The sequence below is a fragment of the Styela clava genome, chromosome 2 (genome assembly GCF_964204865.1).
Source record: "Styela clava chromosome 2, kaStyClav1.hap1.2, whole genome shotgun sequence".
Lineage (NCBI taxonomy): Eukaryota > Metazoa > Chordata > Ascidiacea > Stolidobranchia > Styelidae > Styela > Styela clava.
Genome location: NC_135251.1, coordinates 22,291,109 through 22,310,614, shown reverse-complemented (window position 1 = coordinate 22,310,614; position 19,506 = coordinate 22,291,109). Strand labels below are relative to the sequence as shown.

General features: G+C 34.5%; 1 protein-coding gene across 3 annotated transcripts; it reads left to right on the top strand.

Moving 5' to 3' along the window:
- The first annotated feature begins 316 nt into the window (after nucleotides 1–316).
- Nucleotides 317–19,432, top strand: LOC120335624 (NADP-specific glutamate dehydrogenase-like). Of its 3 annotated transcripts, none has more exons than XM_039403165.2 (11): nucleotides 317–418; nucleotides 9,632–9,737; nucleotides 10,272–10,400; nucleotides 10,837–10,908; nucleotides 13,310–13,504; nucleotides 13,993–14,146; nucleotides 14,692–14,867; nucleotides 15,199–15,296; nucleotides 15,629–15,830; nucleotides 16,353–16,512; nucleotides 18,649–19,432. In XM_039403165.2, exons 2-11 carry the CDS (start codon nucleotides 9,669–9,671, stop codon nucleotides 18,738–18,740), a joined length of 1,347 nt encoding a protein of 448 aa, XP_039259099.2. In that variant the 5' UTR covers nucleotides 317–418; nucleotides 9,632–9,668; the 3' UTR covers nucleotides 18,741–19,432. The 3 variants fall into 3 exon arrangements, with proteins under 3 accessions (XP_039259099.2, XP_039259098.2, XP_039259096.2); XM_039403164.2 differs by lacking the exon at nucleotides 317–418 and adding an exon at nucleotides 4,097–4,313; XM_039403162.2 differs by lacking the exon at nucleotides 317–418 and adding an exon at nucleotides 6,789–7,372.
- Nucleotides 19,433–19,506: the final 74 nt, after the last annotated feature.

Here is a 19,506-nt window from a genome sequence, read left to right as displayed (position 1 = left end):
ACAGCGGTTATGAAAGTATAAAATCACGCGATAAAAAATAGCGTAGTCACTCCTTGTTTAGTTGCGATTAGCTTGTAATTATCAAAATAATTGCGTTCAGGTTGAACTCTCTTAGCCTTAGGTATGTTGGATATTTTGGTTGGTTCTCTCGTTCAACAAAATTGTCATAGAGTAGTATAATTTAATTTAGGAACTCCATATTTTGTATTTGTATCAGACAGTGTAAAATATTTGTAATGTTGTATAAAACTTATGTGAGATTAATATTGACCGATTCGATCGATCATTATTAAATACCGTTTTTTTTATCACAGGGAACAGATTAGTATATATTGAAGTTTTAGAATCATAATACTTTAGTAAGAAGAACACGTCAATAACGAGGCTATCGTCAGCCGGAAAAATATTCGTCACAAAAGTAAGTAGAGTCATCTTTTAAATATATTTTTGTCAGCAGGAGCTTACTTTAAACTCCGTTGAAGAATATTCGTGTTTTATCGCGCACTAGTCTTCTCGGCCTTAGGCGGGCTTGAGGTTTCCTATACTCATTTCTAAGAATCAAGTTTTCCGCACGTTAGAATTAGATAATTAGGTTTAGGTATTTGCTAGAGACATTTAAAATTAGTCTTTACCTAAATCATTGCACAGTCGGAAGCACACATTTTGCGTAGCTACCAAAGTAAATCAAACTTGTGGTCTATATATGGCAGTCTTCTTCGGAAGAGTCAATTCCATGGTCGCTCGGGACCATCTATATTCATTCCTTCTCCTACCAACTGTCTGTTGCATGTGGATTTAGCATTAATATATTTCAGGCTTGAAACTTTGTCTTTACAAATGTGTACATTAACCTATGGCGCCACGTATAGGCTGGCTTGTAAATCCTATTCTTATGAAGTTTTAAATTTTTAGGTCCTGTTAGGTGTTTTTAGTTTATAATTAATAATGCATTTACGTATTAAAGACTTGCAAACTATATACTCAACATATATTAAATTCTATATCGCTGATTACAATTTTTCTCTTTCTTCTCGAATTCAAATTGGATATCACATGGTATGCTCAATATTACTACGTGCATATTAATGATTATGTCATGCTTAGTCATTAGAAAACATCGACACAATATGCACGAACTAGAATTGAAATCTCTAAACTTTCTTTCGTCCTAGTGTGATGACTCATCAAAACGCTTCCTAAGAATAGAATGTAAGACTGCCAAATGTATTATTCTGTAGCATGACATAACTAAAGAGATTCCGCCATATTTCGCATATAATTAAATTGTGCATATATACGTAGACCAACGTTTTCACCATTAAGATATAGCCCACTTAATCACTGCCCATCAAGTGGAGCCAATTATGTTGAATATTTTGTCTCTTACTTTGAATGGACTGACCAAGTATAGCAGATTGCAGTTTTTTGCTTACGAATTATTTTACTTTTACGACAAATTATATTTGATGAAGTAGTAGTGAATATTCCCTTACTGTTTGGTACGGTCCATCGAAGCGGGCCGCTCAGCCGCTATCGGGCTGATGCGCATGGTCTTCGAAAAGCAGGATCTGGGATATATCAGACATGCTTGATCGAAGCATTAGTCAAATCGACAAATGACTAAATTATATTTTCAGAATAATACTTTTGTGGCGCAATTCAGACTTTGTTTATTGACGCCTTCGACCAGACAAGACCAGACAATTATACCATGCGAGTGATAGACATTGCTAGAAAGCTCAATAATAATGCAGTAAACTCTCTGGCACAGAATATCAATGCGGGGTTTATCAATGATGGGCATGTTTAATGTTCTAGCTTGTTGTCCAAGTTATTTCAAGAAATTCGATCCAACTCTAGGTGTTGATATTGAAAATAGAGAATTAACTTAAATATTCTTGAAAACGACTTTTGCTTATTTTTGCGTCCATGTATTACACAGTTCTTAGAAAGTGTAAAATTGAGTACCAATAGTATGTGTTTTTAGCTTTGTTGTCCCAATGAATGCGTTTCCGCTCGACTAATCAAAGGTAATGCAGAAAGTAGCCAGGCAACCGCACCGTAAAATGCAAGAACACAAATGGCAAAATTTTAAAACAAAATGTACTCGGCGTTCCGGATAATCAATGACTTGCACTTATGCATGGTATACCAACGCAAAGAAAAACATTCTCACGTAAAATGGCGCATACACACGCCTAATCGGAAAAGCAGATGGTTTTACGTTTGAAGGATTCTGTATTTGAGTTCGAGGGCCTTTTTCTAGACATATAATTGAAGAAATACTATACATGCAAAACATTTCGTCGCTAATCTATATATGGAGAGATTTTCCACAATGTTATCAGACAGAGTAAAGAAATATACTGTTTCGCAATCAAAATTAGAATCAGTCTATAGTCAGTTTAATATGTCAGAAGCCTTCATCAAATACAACTTTTCATTATGCTTTTTTATAATAGCCGTTTGTATTCAGAACCTGCATTCCTAACTCCGAAAGGCAGGATATGTAAAATATTGTACATTTATAAATTGTTATCGAACGATAACTCATGTAAAGCAAATCTCATATTAGGGATATTATTATAAAAACTTTGAGCCTGGCACAATTTTAAGGAAACAAATATTTGAGATTCCGTCATGTGAGTGTCACAAACATCCAAACAAAATAACGTCACTCATCACGTCACCTGGTTTAGTATTTGGAATCAAACAACAACCTCAATAAGGTAGTTCATGATTTCCTATCGTCGCGTCACTGGTGGAAGGAAAATATTTGACTTTCCGATTCACTAAATAAGTAAATAAGTTTCGAACTTATTTGACAAATATTAAAATTTTATAAAGCTTCGCTTTACACAGTCAATCGCTTCATTGCTGTACATAAAAAAATCGTGAAGTTATATTTATTAGTAACTCGACAGAACATGGCATTGGCTGTTTTATGTTATAACTATTCAATAGAAAATATTGATCGATGCAACGCGATTTAATCTCTTTTCGAAGATTACGATTTATTTATAACGGTGAAAATTTATCCCAACGACTTAAAAGTCATGCGTAAAAGACCCATAGCAACCATTGCGGAAGAAAATGCAATGATGCTAAAAATAAGGTAGCGGAAAATGATGGCAGATAATAGGCTTGCAAATGGTTGTGCATTTGGTTGACAGGTACGACGACGCACTTAGCTGTCAAAATTCGGCTCTGTTTTCCATCAACCTACCCTCGGGACATGGATCGTAAACTACGCGGTATTTGTGACTAGTTGATAAATTGCAGTTTTGGTTGATTGCGGTACGTTTTGGTATGCACTAAATTTCAAAGATCATTCTAGCTTATTTTGATCAAATTGTAAGTTTTTGAGACTTTGCTGTATGCGAATTGACAAGAAAAAAGCTTAAAAATCGATAAATGCGTGATTTAAAATTATAAAATTCAGGTTGCGATAAAAAAGGCAAAACCCATGGCAATCTCCGGAAAACGCTCGCTGAACTCAGTTTGGTAACATTTCTTAGTTCCTTAGCTATAAAAATATAAAGTTTGACGCGTTTGCCGAGTTCGTGACACCTGAGTGTTTGTCGGTGTTTTTTTAGGCTCTCGTTTTCCGGGATAGTTTTTCGGATTAAAATACTCACAGTCTCACACCACAGTGATTTAGCCAATAGAAATCCGGTAATGCGTGACGCCCGTTTGGATCAGCTGATCATACAACAACACTTATACTTTGGCATAACAAAGCGCATGTACGATAAAAGTTTTATCTAAGTCATGCATAACTAAGTTCCTCGAAACCGGCGGTTCTTCTTTGCAAATTTACATAAAAATTATCATGATCCACGTCGCCACAAGCTCTACCATCCTCATACATATTTTATTTGGGTGGTTTTGTTCGCTGAACAAACATATAGCGTGAAAATGAAAGGTTGCCTAGAATTAAAACTCACAATATCGATGCGATGTAACTAACCACTTGACTCGACTAAAGGAGTTTATAAAATGAGGGTTCAGGCGACGAAAAAGTTTCAATTTGCTCCCCTGTTTCTTAAATATAACATTCAGTATAATAAGTCTAGCAGTGCTTCCTCGTTTTGAAGTCAGGCTTAGAATATTTGACCTACATAACGATATTTTGCTCTATCATAGAAATTAGTTATGAAAAGAGCAACTGTAAGATTATTTTGTGTTGGAAAACAAATAGCAAATTTATCTCAACGTTTTTACAGCAGCTATATTCACTGTTTACCAGCGCCGACGACTCTACAAAGGCATAATCAATGGAACGTTAGGATTCCAACGATTCAATTTGCCAGGTAAGATTCTGTAAGAAAACGACCGCAAAAAACATTCTGTTTATGCCACTTTGGCATTCGGCCGAGTATGGCCCACAGCTTTACACGACTCTTACGTCAAGGGTCGTCATTCACTGTTTCCGACCAATAGAGACACTGTTAATGTCATTTGCAGGCGCTTCAGAAGTGTGTGTAACAATATGGATGTAACTAATTTTGTTCGCCTACTTTACATCAAGTTGTGTGAAGAGACTGAAGCCTATGGGTAGGGGGTATATACACTTGGCTAACACGGACAATCCCCGAACTCGTAATACACCCAAAATAAGAAAAATTGGAATAAAATTATGGCCTAACCTGGTACACACACTGCGGGAATACCCATTTAAATTAGAATGTGATATATTCAGCTAGTCATGCGGTTGGCTGGCAGCAATGAATATACTATTGCTTGATGTTTGCAGTGCGAATTTCGAATTTCGAAACTGTACATCTGATGACTTTTGCGGAAGTAATATTTTTTTACCGCGTTTGCAATTTCTGGGAACAACGCTGTTGAAAACATCAACATGATTCAGTTGTCGTTTGTATGAATCCTTGTATAAATGCGTGATTTTGTTAGGTACTATTGCTTGCTGTGTGCAACTCAAATTTTGAGATTACTTTATATCTGATAGCTTTTGCGGAAGTAATATTTTTCACCGCGTTTGCAATTTCTGGGAACAACACTGCTGCCAACACACCAACACGATAACAGTTGTCGTTTGTATTAATCCTTGTATCAATGCGTAATTTTGTTATTAAAATTTATATATTAAATGTGTGTATTCGCGCTTCAATTCGACGATGTATATGGGTTGGGTCATCACCGGCACTCTGTGACATATATATCAAAAAATGTCGTTGTGGTTAAGACGTTGGACATATCTCGATGCCTCGGATCATGTATACCAGCCTTGGGTTTTGAACCTCGCCTAGGATTTAATATAATTGAATAAGCAATTCTAAATCGATAAGCTTTTATCTATCAAAGCGACGAAGTACGTATTATTGGCTGCGTGTTTATAGCATGTGTGCGAGAATCCCAAGCATGCTTTGCACAAGATATTTTCTGTACAATATGGCAACCAGTTCTGTTCTATTGTACAATGATCGACAGCACCTGCTTCTATTTCGATGAGCAAACTCCAACCATCTCTTATTATTTATATATATATATATATATATATTTATTGAATGTTCATGATATATTATATTTTAATGATAAGGATATACTGCCTCACTTTTCGAATCTGTTTCGCATATATATAATCTTTGTGAGATCTTACCTTGCTTTGGTTTCTTTTTCTAGACATTTCGTCTGTGATGATGAAAATAGTTGATAATGATTGATTATTGTATAAAACTTTTTGATGTCAGGCCACATCTCCTTGTGGAACATCACGGTGGTATATAATATAGTGGATTGGATTTTAAGCTGCAATCAAACTCGATGTCCAGTTCTCCGCTTTTCGAATAACATCTTAAAATTGGTTCATTGGTTCTGTATATATATATATTTATTGAATGTTCATGATATATTATATTTTAATGATAAGGATATACTGCCTCACTTTTCGAATCTGTTTCGCATATATATAATCTTTGTGAGATCTTACCTTGCTTTGGTTTCTTTTTCTAGACATTTCGTCTGTGATGATGAAAATAGTTGATAATGATTGATTATTGTATAAAACTTTTTGATGTCAGGCCACATCTCCTTGTGGAACATCACGGTGGTATATAATATAGTGGATTGGATTTTAAGCTGCAATCAAACTCGATGTCCAGTTCTCCGCTTTTCGAATAACATCTTAAAATTGGTTCATTTTTCATTCAAATGATTTATTATTGCAATTGATTTGTGGGTATTTACTATCATTACCACAATTATAAAAATATCTCGTATCTGGTACGTATGCAACAATTTGAATTGGGCAATTACAGTTACCACGACCCACATTTTTCTGTATCAATCATACATTTTTGTAGCTTGAAACGCTTTTTAGGTTCCCAAGACTCTTGAAACCAACGTTTTCCGGCCTCCGACCGACCCGCTAGCTCATTCGTTCTAACTTGACAATTAGATATGTCTGAACCCTAACCCCCTTGAAAATTCCTAGCTACGCCCATGGTTTTAGGGTGAGCATCCACGAGTAGTCATATATAAGAATGTATATCTTGATATTTTAAAGATTACAAAATTAATTTTAGTTTAACTTCAACAGTATTACTGTACATTGTTTGAAATCAAATGAAAACGTTGTGAGCATTTTGTGGTACAGTCAAGCGCTATAAGGCGTTACAGAGCTAATAGCGTGGCTAGATCGGTATCCAGGCCGGATAGCGACTGTCAAAACAGCGACTGTCATAATGGTGACTTCATAATAGCGACGTAATCAAGTGAGCGACATTCCAAACAGCGATTGTATAAATGCCGACCGCATTAAAACAGCGCCTGTTATGATAGAGACTTAACTCATATTCACCGAGTCGAATTTCCTGGTCGGTTGTTGGAAGGTAACGCTATGTCGTGTCACATTAATTTTAAGGTTGTTTGAAAAATTTGCCCTAATGGATTTCATAACTTCAAGAAAAGGAAGTGACATGATATGTCATGAAGGCTTTTTGTATAGAAATGACAAAACAAAGTTAAATACAATCAATTGGAGGTGTGCCAAAACAGGTTGTAAAGGTCGCCTAACGACAAGCCTTCGGTATCGTGAGCAACAACAACCCCCAGTGAGCAGTGGCGTCCACACGCATCCACCAAACCCTGCGGAAGTGGCAGCCAGGAGAGTTGAAAACAGTGTAAAAACAGCTGCAGTAAGAACACGGGATCCACCACGAAGAATCGTGCAGGATACAATAACCGAAGAAGTCGCAGCAGCTGTTGGCTCTTCTACAAATCTGCGTCAAACCATCAGACGGAAAAGGAAAGCAACGGATCAGCTGATTATACGACCACGCTTATACTTTGGCATAAAAAAGCGCATGTACGATGAAAAGTTCAGACGGGAAAGGAAAGTAACGGATGGAAGGTGTGTGTGTTGGGGGGGGGGGGGGGGGGTGAAAGAGTGCGTGTGCGCGTAAGCCTTGGATTTAATAAAGGAAGTCGCTGTTTTAAATGAATCGCTGTCGTATAGGGATGGGACGAGTCCGGCATTACAGAGATTCGACGAATCCGAGTAATAGGTCAAGGACTCGAATCGAATCTGCCGAGTCCGTGACGTCATAATAGAAAAGCAGAAAAACACGTTTTTGACCATGCTACAGCATCGTGCGCTCACAAATATACGTCGTAGCTCATATTTTTTGCCTGATGGTTCCGCAGATAGCTGTTGAATCATTTTAATAATATCTTTTTCTCTTTTTGGCGGCCATGATACAAACGTAAACGTGGGCCAATGTGCGCCTTGGCTGTGAACTGAATTTCCAGCCCACCACCTTGCGTCAATTCTGGTCGGCTATTCAGATATTCTTACATGTTAATATGAAAAATAAAAAATCTTTCGACTACAATGCTTTCCCATAATTCCAGATATTTCTAGCCGTGAATTTACTATGTCACGTGCGCATATGGTAGAGAAATGCCACTCGTCGTCAATACATTGTGGTACATCCGCTTGCAATTTAATAGTTCATCTAAACGTTCTAAAACTCTCCATGCTTTCCATTGCCTTTTTAGCGAAAGGATTGCACGTAGTAAACCCGATTTAAAAGAGGTATTGATGAGATTCCCCATTGGGTTGATTCAGGGCATGTTTCATTTTTACGCGAATCTAAAACTCAAAAATATTGCGCTAACACATATTTTATTGTGTACCACATGTATACCGAAAAGAAGAGATAGTTTGAAGGCGACTGGCGCAACATCATTGTTATAAGCGATCAATAGTTTTTAACTTGCGTTATATTATCTGGATATCTGTCGTCGTTTTATTAGGAGTGTTTATAATGCACACGAGGGATATTGTTACAGAGCTAACTTTGAATTTTACTAGTTAAGGTATGTAGTGGGATTTAAAGAGGTAAAAGTACAAACATAGGCGTAAATTAGTAAAAACAGAATTGATTATGGACTCGGTAAAAACGACGTGGACTCGAAATCGAATCCGAGTCCAAAAAATGCCTGGATTCGACTCGAATCCGAGTCCGGATCCGAATCCCGGCCCATCCCTACTGTCGTATAGTCGCTCTATTGACAGTCGCTGTTTTAAATTAATCGGTGCCATGTGATCGCTCTATTGACAGTCGCTCTTCTGACAGTCGCTATTTGGAACCCGAGTCGCTAGATCTCATTCAACAGTCGGTACATTGACAGTAGTATCTAGTAGTGTGGTTATTTTTTTTCCTTTTTCGACTATAATAGCAATTTTTCGCCTTCTCAAATACTTGAATACGTGTTTGTATTCAATTATCCTTTGTTAAATTGAAACTCGTGTTTTCGTTCAGAATTCGTGCGTAATCAGACGTGTAGGAAATTTATTACATTCGTTCATGAATGGCTCAAGTGGCGCTCTTTCGGGATACCTTATGTGTTAATTGTTTCATGCTTAGCCATTTGTGCGTGGTCAAACAGCAAACAACAAAAGACTATTTCAAGCGAGCAGTGTCGACGTGGGCATCGTCGCGTTTTTCTCGTTGTCTGCGTGACTTTGCAAAAGCCAGCGGCAATTGAGTCGGCTGCGGCGCCGGTTCGTCGTGCGCTGCACGTGCTTGATTGCAATGAGGGCGCATTTATTGCGTAGAGCGAGAGGCAGATTTCTTTTTATTTTGCAAGCGTTTTGAATTGACCAAACTCTTATCTCGATATACAGACAGACAGATATAACAACTAATTTTATCCGCATATCGGCTAACATAGATTATATTACCTTTCAAAAGTATCTGAAGCTTATGACTGTAGGACAGTATGGTACTGCAGTTAGAATATACAATATTTAGACTATCTCGAGTTATTATAAAATTGAAGCGAAGGCCCACATTAAATATAATTTATGCTTAAATGGAAGTTATTTTCCCCCTTTCGTCATCTCTTCCCATCTCTTTTAAAATGGGATTTGTTTACTCTGTAAGCAAAATCCAAACTTGAAAACCAATTCTCCATTATGCAGTTATGCCTCTTCCTTCTTCGCGCTTCATGTTCCAGAAAAAATATATAGGGGTACCCTAATACTGAATTGCAAGTGGTGGGTGGCTATAGCTTTAGTTCTTCAATGGAAAGAACACATCGGCCTTCGCATATCACCTTATGCCGATGCTGAGATATGTTAAATATGTAATTGTTGAATTTTTAGGTTGTATACCTCAGAGACAGAATTAGATCGATTGATAATGGCAACTTTGGAAGAAGTCTACGCTAAAGTGAAAAGCCGTGACCCAAATCAAACAGAGTTTTTACAGGTAAATTATAACTTAACGTTATCTTCACTAATGTATTTCCTAACGACTTCCTGACTTCCATATGTTTCCTATGATATGACAGTTAATCTTTCTTAATGAGTGACTCTGTGGAGTTTAGCACTATTTGTCTACCAAGTTAGATGACTCTTTAGTCTACTAATTTTATACATGGACCAAACATAAAACAGAATTTTATTTTGAGCCAAATTCCAAGTTTATGTGTTTTATGGATATTCAATTTGAACTTAATATCTGTTCATCTATAAATCACAAATACAGCATGAATGACCTTCTTAAAATAGGTTTAGAATTTTAAAAATAGCAATTGAATTGCTATTCAATGTGTTATTTCTTGATGTATATCGAAAGTTAATTACATTGATATACATGTTTCAATTTTGATTATTGTTTGTTTGTTATAAATTTTGTTATCACTTTCACTTTTGACTAATTTTTTTCTTCTTAGTTCATATAGTATATAAATTTGTATAATGTGATTTATGTATAGCATTTCCTTAAATTTCAATTTTTTAGGCGGTAGATGAAGTTGTCCAATCATTGCGACCTCTTTTTGAGAGATACCCAAAATATTTACAAGTACTTGCAACAGCATGTGAACCAGAGAGAGCGATTCAATTCAGAGTTCCATGGCAAGATGACAAGGTGGGTGTTTATTTCAAATTAAACATTGAATATTGTGAAAATCATATTATTTTATCAGTCATTGGTACAGCTTGTTGGAAATGATGATTAGAAAATTTTTTCAAGAAATTTTGACAAATATAATTTTTCAACTAGTTAACTTGTCTTGTTACATTTATGAGCTTGAAAGTTGCTATAGTATAAATAGTAAAAAACGGTTGGGTAAAATGATGTATTGCAGCATATATAACTTCGCCTGATAAATAATTTTCAGTTTTGTTTTCTCTCACCGTGTTAATACTATCTAATTGCCACTGAGCATGAGTTTATGGTGGATGGACGAAGCCATCATATAGTGAAGATAGTGATACCTAACAACATATTATATTCCTAGCTATATTCTTGCAGGAGTTAGGGGGAAGTACCAGAATTTACAATTAATATTTCTTGTTTTCAGGGTGTAATGCAAGTTAACAGAGGTTTTCGAGTGCAATTCAACCAGGCAATCGGGCCATACAAAGGGGGTTTAGTAAGTAACTCATTAATATATATTCTTCCACATTAATTTTGATTTGATTCTACTTTACCTTTTTTGAAAGCCAATTTTGATACTATATTTTCATGTGTGGACCAGAGGAAAATGAAGCTAAACTTGCATGATTGAATTACATGGGTTATGCTGTGTTTATTCTGTAATTTGGAATCCCGTATTATATGCTTTTGGTGATGTCATCACAGCTTGGACAATCATGTAGATACCCATGTTTAATTTCAAAATCTTTATTCACTGACTTGACACAGTTTATTTATTTTTCTCACACGAAAGTGTGGGATTGAGGTTGCCAATTCTCGACAGTGTGTCTTTTATTGGCCCATATAATAACCAGTGCTTCAGTCTCCAACGTTTTCAAATTGTGGTTGATCATTAACAATAGTGTAATCTACTGTCAGCAATTTCTTTGAGCCATTGGCTCGATCCATGTTTGCGTAAGCGCTTCTTTCAATCATATTAGGACACACCCCCATTTAAGTTGTTCTCATTGGCTTAAATTGGTCATATCCTATCACGCCTGATTTAGTTTAGAAAATGAGGTTCCTTAATTAATTTTTCATGGAGGATTACTTATATGAAATATGTCATGTTACTCTTTCAAAACTGGCAAAAGCATTGGAAATTCATATATAATAATTTATCTTATTTTCTCATACCATTCAATGATAAATTATAATATCTTAGTATTTTTGGTTTTTTTGCTTCCTATGTTTCTGCTACACCAATATATTTTTTGATGCTTCTACTTTGATTACCCGTTCCTATGTTGTTGAGTGATTGGTGATATCATTTGATTGGCTGCATCTGATAATAACTTCCTCCTGTTATTAATCAGTAGTTATTTGCAAGCAGCAATACGTCCCTCGGAGCATGTGATGTTTTGTATTGCAATAAGCAGTTGGTAGTAGCAGATGTAACAAAATAGAATTTGCTCTAACATTCCACTCTTACATACCTTCTTTTTCAAATTTAACAGTAAATTGGTAAACTGAACGTGACCAAACTATCATGGTACTTGTAATCACACAAAATAAATTTTTTCCTCTAGCAATTTCCATTATTTTTTTGAAGTAATTTAGTAAGGTATGTAATCCTACCATGGATTTGTACAAAAAAATTTCTTTTCAAATGTTAATTAATACAAGCAATTACCATTCTAAAAGTTAGGTTGTTCAATTTTATTATTGAAAATATGGGATTGATGTTTTTGTATGTTTATTAGTCTTGAACAGCTTGCAGTTGTGTGATATGTAAGCAAAGAAATTAAATATTAAACACAAAGTTTAAATATGGATATGCCAATGAAGGATTAAAATTTACATAACTGATAGAAGGAATAAAAAATCATTGACCTAAAAAAATGTGAACATTATAACTATGATAAAATGTTTTAGGTTCAATTCCTTTATAATTGTGGTTAATATAAGCTAGACTTTGCACTTAGTTACAAGTGCTGTGTTGTGTGGTTTATTCAAATATTCAAACCATCACCTTGTTTTACTTAGAAACAGCAGGTTGTGAAAAATCATGCTTCGAAATCATGGGATACCCATGACGTCTGGCATGTTAGGTACACTGTAATGAAAATGCATAAAGTATACTATATTTTATAGGTTAATGATTCATTTAGGTTTCCATTACAATGAAACCTTCAGCCTTGTTTGGACAGACATTGATATTTTTTTTAAACTACCAATATATGGTGTGAGATATTTATCCATCATCATAATTTTGATGGATTTCACTGAATTAACTGATCTTTATTTATTGGTTATTAGGGTTGGTAACAGTAAGCCAATAATGTTGACTTTTTGATAGTAAATTCTAAGAATTTGGAGCTATGTATCTATCGAAACACATTTCATGGAATATGTTCTTGTGGGTTATTTATTACAATAAATCACATTTCCCATGTTGTTTGCCCACAAATTTTTCGAGTCCAGGAATCGCTCCCATCACAAGTTCTGATGAAGTCAAATATTGAAAAAGTTTTTATTAGATTAATATGGCATTATTTGTATAGGTGGCCTGGTATATATCTATATTTGGTATTTTTTGAATTGAATTAATATTGGAATTGTAAATAATATATCAAGATATTTTGGAAGTAACTATTCATCAGCATTCCCAATTTTCAGAAAACAGGTTAATGAATTAATAAAAAAATCCGAAAAATATTGTCATAATTGTAAGATATTATTAATAGGACAAAGTATTCTATGAAACCTGGAAACAGTGTTGCATTTTAAAAAAGAAACAATTCATAAATTTAAACCCATCATAAAAAAAATAAACATAGATTGTTTTTGACAAATGGCTTTTTTGCTTGTTTCAATGTCTCAAATATATCTCACTAAATAACGCTCATTGTTTTCAGCGTTTTCATCCTTCTGTCAACCTGTCAATCATCAAGTTTCTTGGCTTCGAACAAATTTTTAAAAATGCTCTGACGACTCTCCCTATGGGAGGTGGAAAGGGAGGTTCAGATTTCGATCCCAAAGGCAAATCTGATGCTGAGGTTTTACGTTTCTGTCAGAGTTTCATGACTGAATTGTACAGACACATTGGACCAGTAAGTTGGCTTTCCTCTTTGTTCCTATAACGGTTGGATCATCCTTCTAAGCTATGGTGTGGGATATTTAGACATGATCATAATTTTGATGAATTCCGCTGAATCTACTGATTTTTATTCATTGCTTATTACGGCTGATAACAGTAAGTCAACAATGTTGACTTTTTGGATTGGGTTTGGCATGTCAAGGATTACACTTGCCATCGCATCTCTGATTACTGGACTGCTCGTCATCATATTCTGCTGTTTGGTTACAACTTCCTCCACCATCAAGTCCATGCATCTGAAACAAATAACTGGCCAACTATTCCCATACTGGACAGGACATGGACTATTAATAACCAGATGGGAGGCTGTGGTTTACTATATAATGAAATTGTCTTGTAATCTTCTCACCTTTTTTGCGATTAATATGGAAATCTTAACCAATCGTAAAGTTGCATACAACAGTATTTTGCATTTCTATAAATATTGTACAACATTTTTAGGACTGTGATGTACCAGCTGGTGACATTGGAGTTGGTGGACGAGAGATCGGATTTTTGTTTGGTCAATATAAAAGAATTACACATGATCATGTTGGTGTTTTAACTGGAAAAGGTTGGGGATGGGGTGGATCACTCATCAGACCTGAAGCCACAGGTTGGTAATTTTATGATGTAAATTGGAAGTTCACCGCTAGTTTTGTTAATTTGATCTAATAAATAGGCCAAATTATTGCTGACTATTATTATATTTTCAGAATTTCTTGCCTTGTATTCTAATCTGTCAATGTGTTTTGTCTGCTTTATTATTTTGCTGCCATGTTATAATTGGTCTCAACAGTCTGTGTATTGATAATATTACTATTAATTTTGCATTGGCATGTCAAACAGTTTTTGTGTTTCAAATTATGTAGAAGAGGATTTAATATCATGATGTTGATAGTTATGATATGTAATAATGCGAGAAATTGAATTTACCAAATGTGCTTATAGAGTATTTACTTTGCAATATTATGCATGCTAATGGAACTGTCTTAAAAAGCATTGAAAAGAACACACTCTCAGTCTCAAACTGAGAATTCGACAAAAATCAGGAGTGCCCTCATGCTCTTCTGCAGAGGAAAATCCTTTTGAATTTGGAAAAAGTGATAGATATAAAAGCATACAAATTATTTTGACTAATTATTCAACAAATACTTCCAGGTTATGGTTGTGTCTATGCTTTGAACTTTGCTGCTATTGAACATGGTGACACACTTAAAGGCAAGAAAGTTACAATCTCTGGATCTGGTAATGTTGCTCAATTTGCTGCTGAGAAATGTTTGCATTTTGGAGCAACTGTGCTTACTTTCAGTGACTCATCAGGAACCATTTATGAGGTACTGAACTGTCATCCATCTAAATACCTATTTAATATAAATATGATGAACACAATAACAGGCCATATACAAACTTTCCTTCACTCCAGAACATTAAGCTTTTTTGCAGGTTTAATTTTTAGTCACAAATATGAGATGACGCGATGGGAATTCTTGATTTTGTTGCATATGGCATTTATTTCAATTATTCGTAATCAAAATTAATCATGGAGCAGAATTTAAGAATTACAGCAATATTTAGAAACATGATGAATATATTGATCACACTTTAAATTGATCCTCCATGCCATATTAATTCTATATTTAATTTATCTTTCTTATTTTCATACAGCCTAATGGTTTTGATAAGGCTAAATGTGATAAACTTGTCGCTATCAAAGACAGGCGAGGCAGATGTAAAGAGTATTTACAAGAGTCTAGTACTGCTCAGTAAGTCTTATTCATAAATATATATAATTAATAAATTATAGTTTTAAGAATGCTAAAATTTCATCTTTGGACATCAAATTGATTAAAATAACGATTTTTGTAAAGAAACTATACTGAGTTATCGCTAAAATCAAAAATTTAAAATATTGAATGCACCAAATCGGTTCGAATCGTTTTGGACATCCTGGGTGTGGTGTGACTGACGAATTATCATAAGGAGTTATTATCGAATAAAAGGCAAGCTACATCAATGAGACATTGAAGTTGTCTATAGCTCTTTCCAAAGAGTAGCTTCAGAAATAAATCTAAACTCTCATTTTCTCATTCTAAAGGTATTTTGATGGCAAACGGCCATGGCATATTGCTTGTGATGTTGCTTTGCCAAGCGCAACACAAAATGAAGTTGAGAAAGCTGATGCTGATGCTCTTGTGAAGAATGGATGCAAATATGTGTTTGAAGGTGCTAACATGCCGTCGACAAACGATGCTATTGAAATTTTCAAAGCAAATAAAGTTGTCTATTTCCCAGCGAAGGTGATATATATATTTATCTTCTTGCTATAAAAATAAACAGTAGTCTAGACAGAAAGGTCTGATCGAACAATTATGAATTATTTAAAGAGTTGTGCAGTAGGAACAAAATTGTAAAATCAATGTTTGGTCCCAATGTAACATTGTTTTATATAATATTGATTAAAATGATGTTTTTTTTAATTTTTCTTTCCATAAGATTTAATAATGCCCAAAGAATTTATTCAAATGGAAGTAAAAATTAATGACACTGGAAAAGGTTTTACTCAATAACATCCGACCCAATAATATTGATGTAAAAATCAAAACTCTTCGTTCTCGCAATGAAATAAATGTTCATGTCAAATTATACCGGGTGTGATAAAATGGGCAGGCGAGGGCCAATTGATAGTAGTTTCCTAGACTTTGAAATCGAAATTATCATGAAGCAGATTGGGTCATTTCTATTCCCAGGATGCTTGCTGTATTTCCCTGCAATATATTTGTGCTTTTATGTTAATTAAAGAAATTTCTAATTTTCAACAGGCTGCCAATGCGGGAGGTGTAGCTGTTTCTGGTTTGGAAATGGCACAAAATTCTGGGAGAGTACATTGGACAAGACAAGAAGTTGATGATAAATTACAAGGAATCATGAAAAACATTTTTGAAACCTGCCGAGACACTGCCAAGGATTTGGGAAAACCAGGTATAAATTTGCAAAATAAATTACAGTGGCATATTCGTCTATAAAGAAGTTAGGATTTATGCCTAGCCTGTCTTGCATGCTCAAGTACAATAATATATCTATCCTCATTCCCCAGGGAAATGTTGATTTACAGGGCAAGTTCAGTGGTCGTTACAATTAATAATGGCGAAAGCAACAGATGTACGCTCGAATGTAGAAATTGATCCTGACAATATTAAGTTTCAATTATATCAATTGAACAATATACCAGTTTGTTGTCTTATGGTAAAATACTTTTGAATTTGGCAATAAAAGATACTGACAAAATTACTTATTTAATTATTTGCTGTGGTGATGTTTGCAAAATTCCAGCCTACTGTTATCATTACCAGAACTGTGCTGAATCTCATATGAAGGTGTGCACTAAAATTATGAAATACCAGTGAAATTTAGCGTTAAATGTTGAGCCCTGTACAGGAAAATTTGAAAAATACCTAAGAGTAATGTCCTTCAGCAGTCTCTTCCATCTCTAATTATTGAAAATTTGTAACATAGGGCACTAGTTGATGGGGAGAGCCTCAATGATTTAACTGCATAATTTAGCAAAACTACTATTAGGCCAGCTTAATATCCGATAAATTATTGTGAAAAACAGTTATATTGATCCTCCGAATTTTTATGAAGACCATTTTTAATAAATAATTGATTTGAATTTTTTCTGTAATATTCTCTGCAATGAATATGATCTGAATGGTAAAATTGAAACAAAAATGAAGTTAACTTAAGTGAACTTAAACCCCCTCCATTAATTGGAATGTTTTAATTTTAATAGTTTTTGTCTCACTGAAATTTTTTCAGCTTTCATTTTATTTGTTATTGGGATTTCGGTAGTTGTAAATAAATAAGAAATCAAGAATAAACAAAACAGATTCTGTTACCAAATTTGGTTACAAATATTGATCTACTTCCTGACTGTGGCAACTCAAAATTTCCGAAATTTTTTTAACGGTTTTAGCTGCAGGCCTAAATGTTGTTCATTTATGGCTGGTGGTAAAGCTCTGAACTGTCAACCTTAATATTATGAGTCAATATATTTATGAACACTGGTTAAAGTTCATGTTGTTTTCAGGAGTAAAGTTTATCAAAGCTCACACAGAAGTATAATCTCAGTAGCATAATGTTAACGCTATTCAATATTTATATAAAATTATTTTTTGAAGTCATTCTGACAATTTGCTTGTGCTTTTTGCCCTGGGCAAATTTATACGTGGCCTAATTAAAATAGAAATGGGATAAATATTTTGAAAATCGTTGGTATTACTGAAACGCTTGTGAATTATTGATTTCGATGCTTCATTATCTTGAGTAATTTATAGTATTGTAATTTTGTACACACAGTTTGGCTGGCTGGCTATTATCTATTCTAGAATCTGCCGAAAGTTTTGGGACATATGTATATAAACAAAGTTTTTTTCATGATGTTTGTTGCACAACACACATAAATATATTATATATTGAGGTTTATGGAGAGCGAACAAAAATTATAAGGAAATGTTAATAAGCCGGCTTTGCAACATAAAAAGATGTGGGTTAAGAAAAAATATTTATCATTCAACAAGTATGGTATGGATATGCAATCTGTCACAGTGGACTACCGGTAACGCCGGTACCGATATTGTTGTTACACTTTTGTTAATATTTTTGTTATTTTGGAATGCAAAAGAACGAATTAAAATAAATACTATAGTTGCTTATGGCAAAAAAGTTTTGGTACTCGAACAAATCAGTAGTCGTACAGTACACCAATGCTGAACTACCGTAATTAAGTTCGTCTACCGGGGTATCACTGTACACAATTCATAATCATGACAAATTTCCAGGCATATTTAGAAAGAAAGTCAATTAATATAGCCTGTGGGCTGTACCTCAATTACTTGTGTTGCGGCCTCCTCCACCATTAAGTCCATGCACCTGAAACAAATAACTGGCTAACTAATCTCATACCTGACATTGGCTGGGAAACAGACGAGAGGTCGTAGTTCGCCATATGATTAAGCAGTCCTATCGGCTCTCCTCTTCCCCCGGATAAATATGTAAATCCTATTCTTTTTTCTTATAAGTGAGAATTTTCTGTATGGTATTTTTTTATATCTTCAGGTGATTATCAACTTGGAGCAAATGCTGCTGGGTTCAAGAAGGTTGCTGATGCCATGATAGCACAAGGTCAAGTTTTCCAACCAAATCTGTAAACTTGATGCCACTCCCCACTCGTTTATACTGGCAGAATGATTCCTACACATTCAATACATTTATTCTCAATCACTAATGAACTAACCATTATTCCCTATCATCCATGGATCGTTGATAAATTTCCTTGGAAAAACATGATTATCAATGAACCAGGGTTAATCGAGGGTGAATTATTATTTTTTATTGTTTCCTGTTAAATCTGGAATGACTTCAATTTTCAATATTGAAGTATTTGTAAGATACTACTGTATCATTTGGTCTTATTAATATGGCCGAATGCAACAGCCACTTAATAGGGATATTATACTCAATGAAATTGTTTGTTTTTTGCATTATTAGCTTCTATTTTTAATTCTATTCACTCTATTATTGGTGATTTTATGAAATTTTAGCAATCTCTTTAAAATAATTTTTCCATGATTTTCCTGCAAGTTTCTAGTTAAAAGTTTCTAGTTCTAGTTAGAAAAAGGTTAAAATTATACAGTGCTTGATTTTTTTTAGCTCTGGATTGTCATTTTTAAAATAAGTTGAATTTTTAATAATTATAAATACATGAAACTTTTAATGAGTGACTTCATAGTTAATTAGTATTCTCAGTATATTATTGCTGTTTGGGTTTCTTGAATTCATGCTTTCCAAATTTGGAATTGCATGTGATATTATCATTTAGAATAGAGAAATGTGCACTGCTCATTTTTGTAATTTGTGCGTTGGATTCTTGGTTAGTCTCAATCTAGTTGAGTTCATGCCATATCGCCCATGGGA

Coding starts and splice junctions, on each gene's coding strand:
- LOC120335624 (XM_039403162.2), top strand. CDS start 6,906: ATGGATTTCATAACTTCAAGAAAAGGAAGTGACATGATATGTCATGAA. Junction 10,401..10,836: donor TTCCATGGCAAGATGACAAG/GTGGGTGTTTAT, acceptor TCTTGTTTTCAG/GGTGTAATGCAAGTTAACAG. Junction 15,297..15,628: donor CAAGAGTCTAGTACTGCTCA/GTAAGTCTTATT, acceptor CTCATTCTAAAG/GTATTTTGATGGCAAACGGC.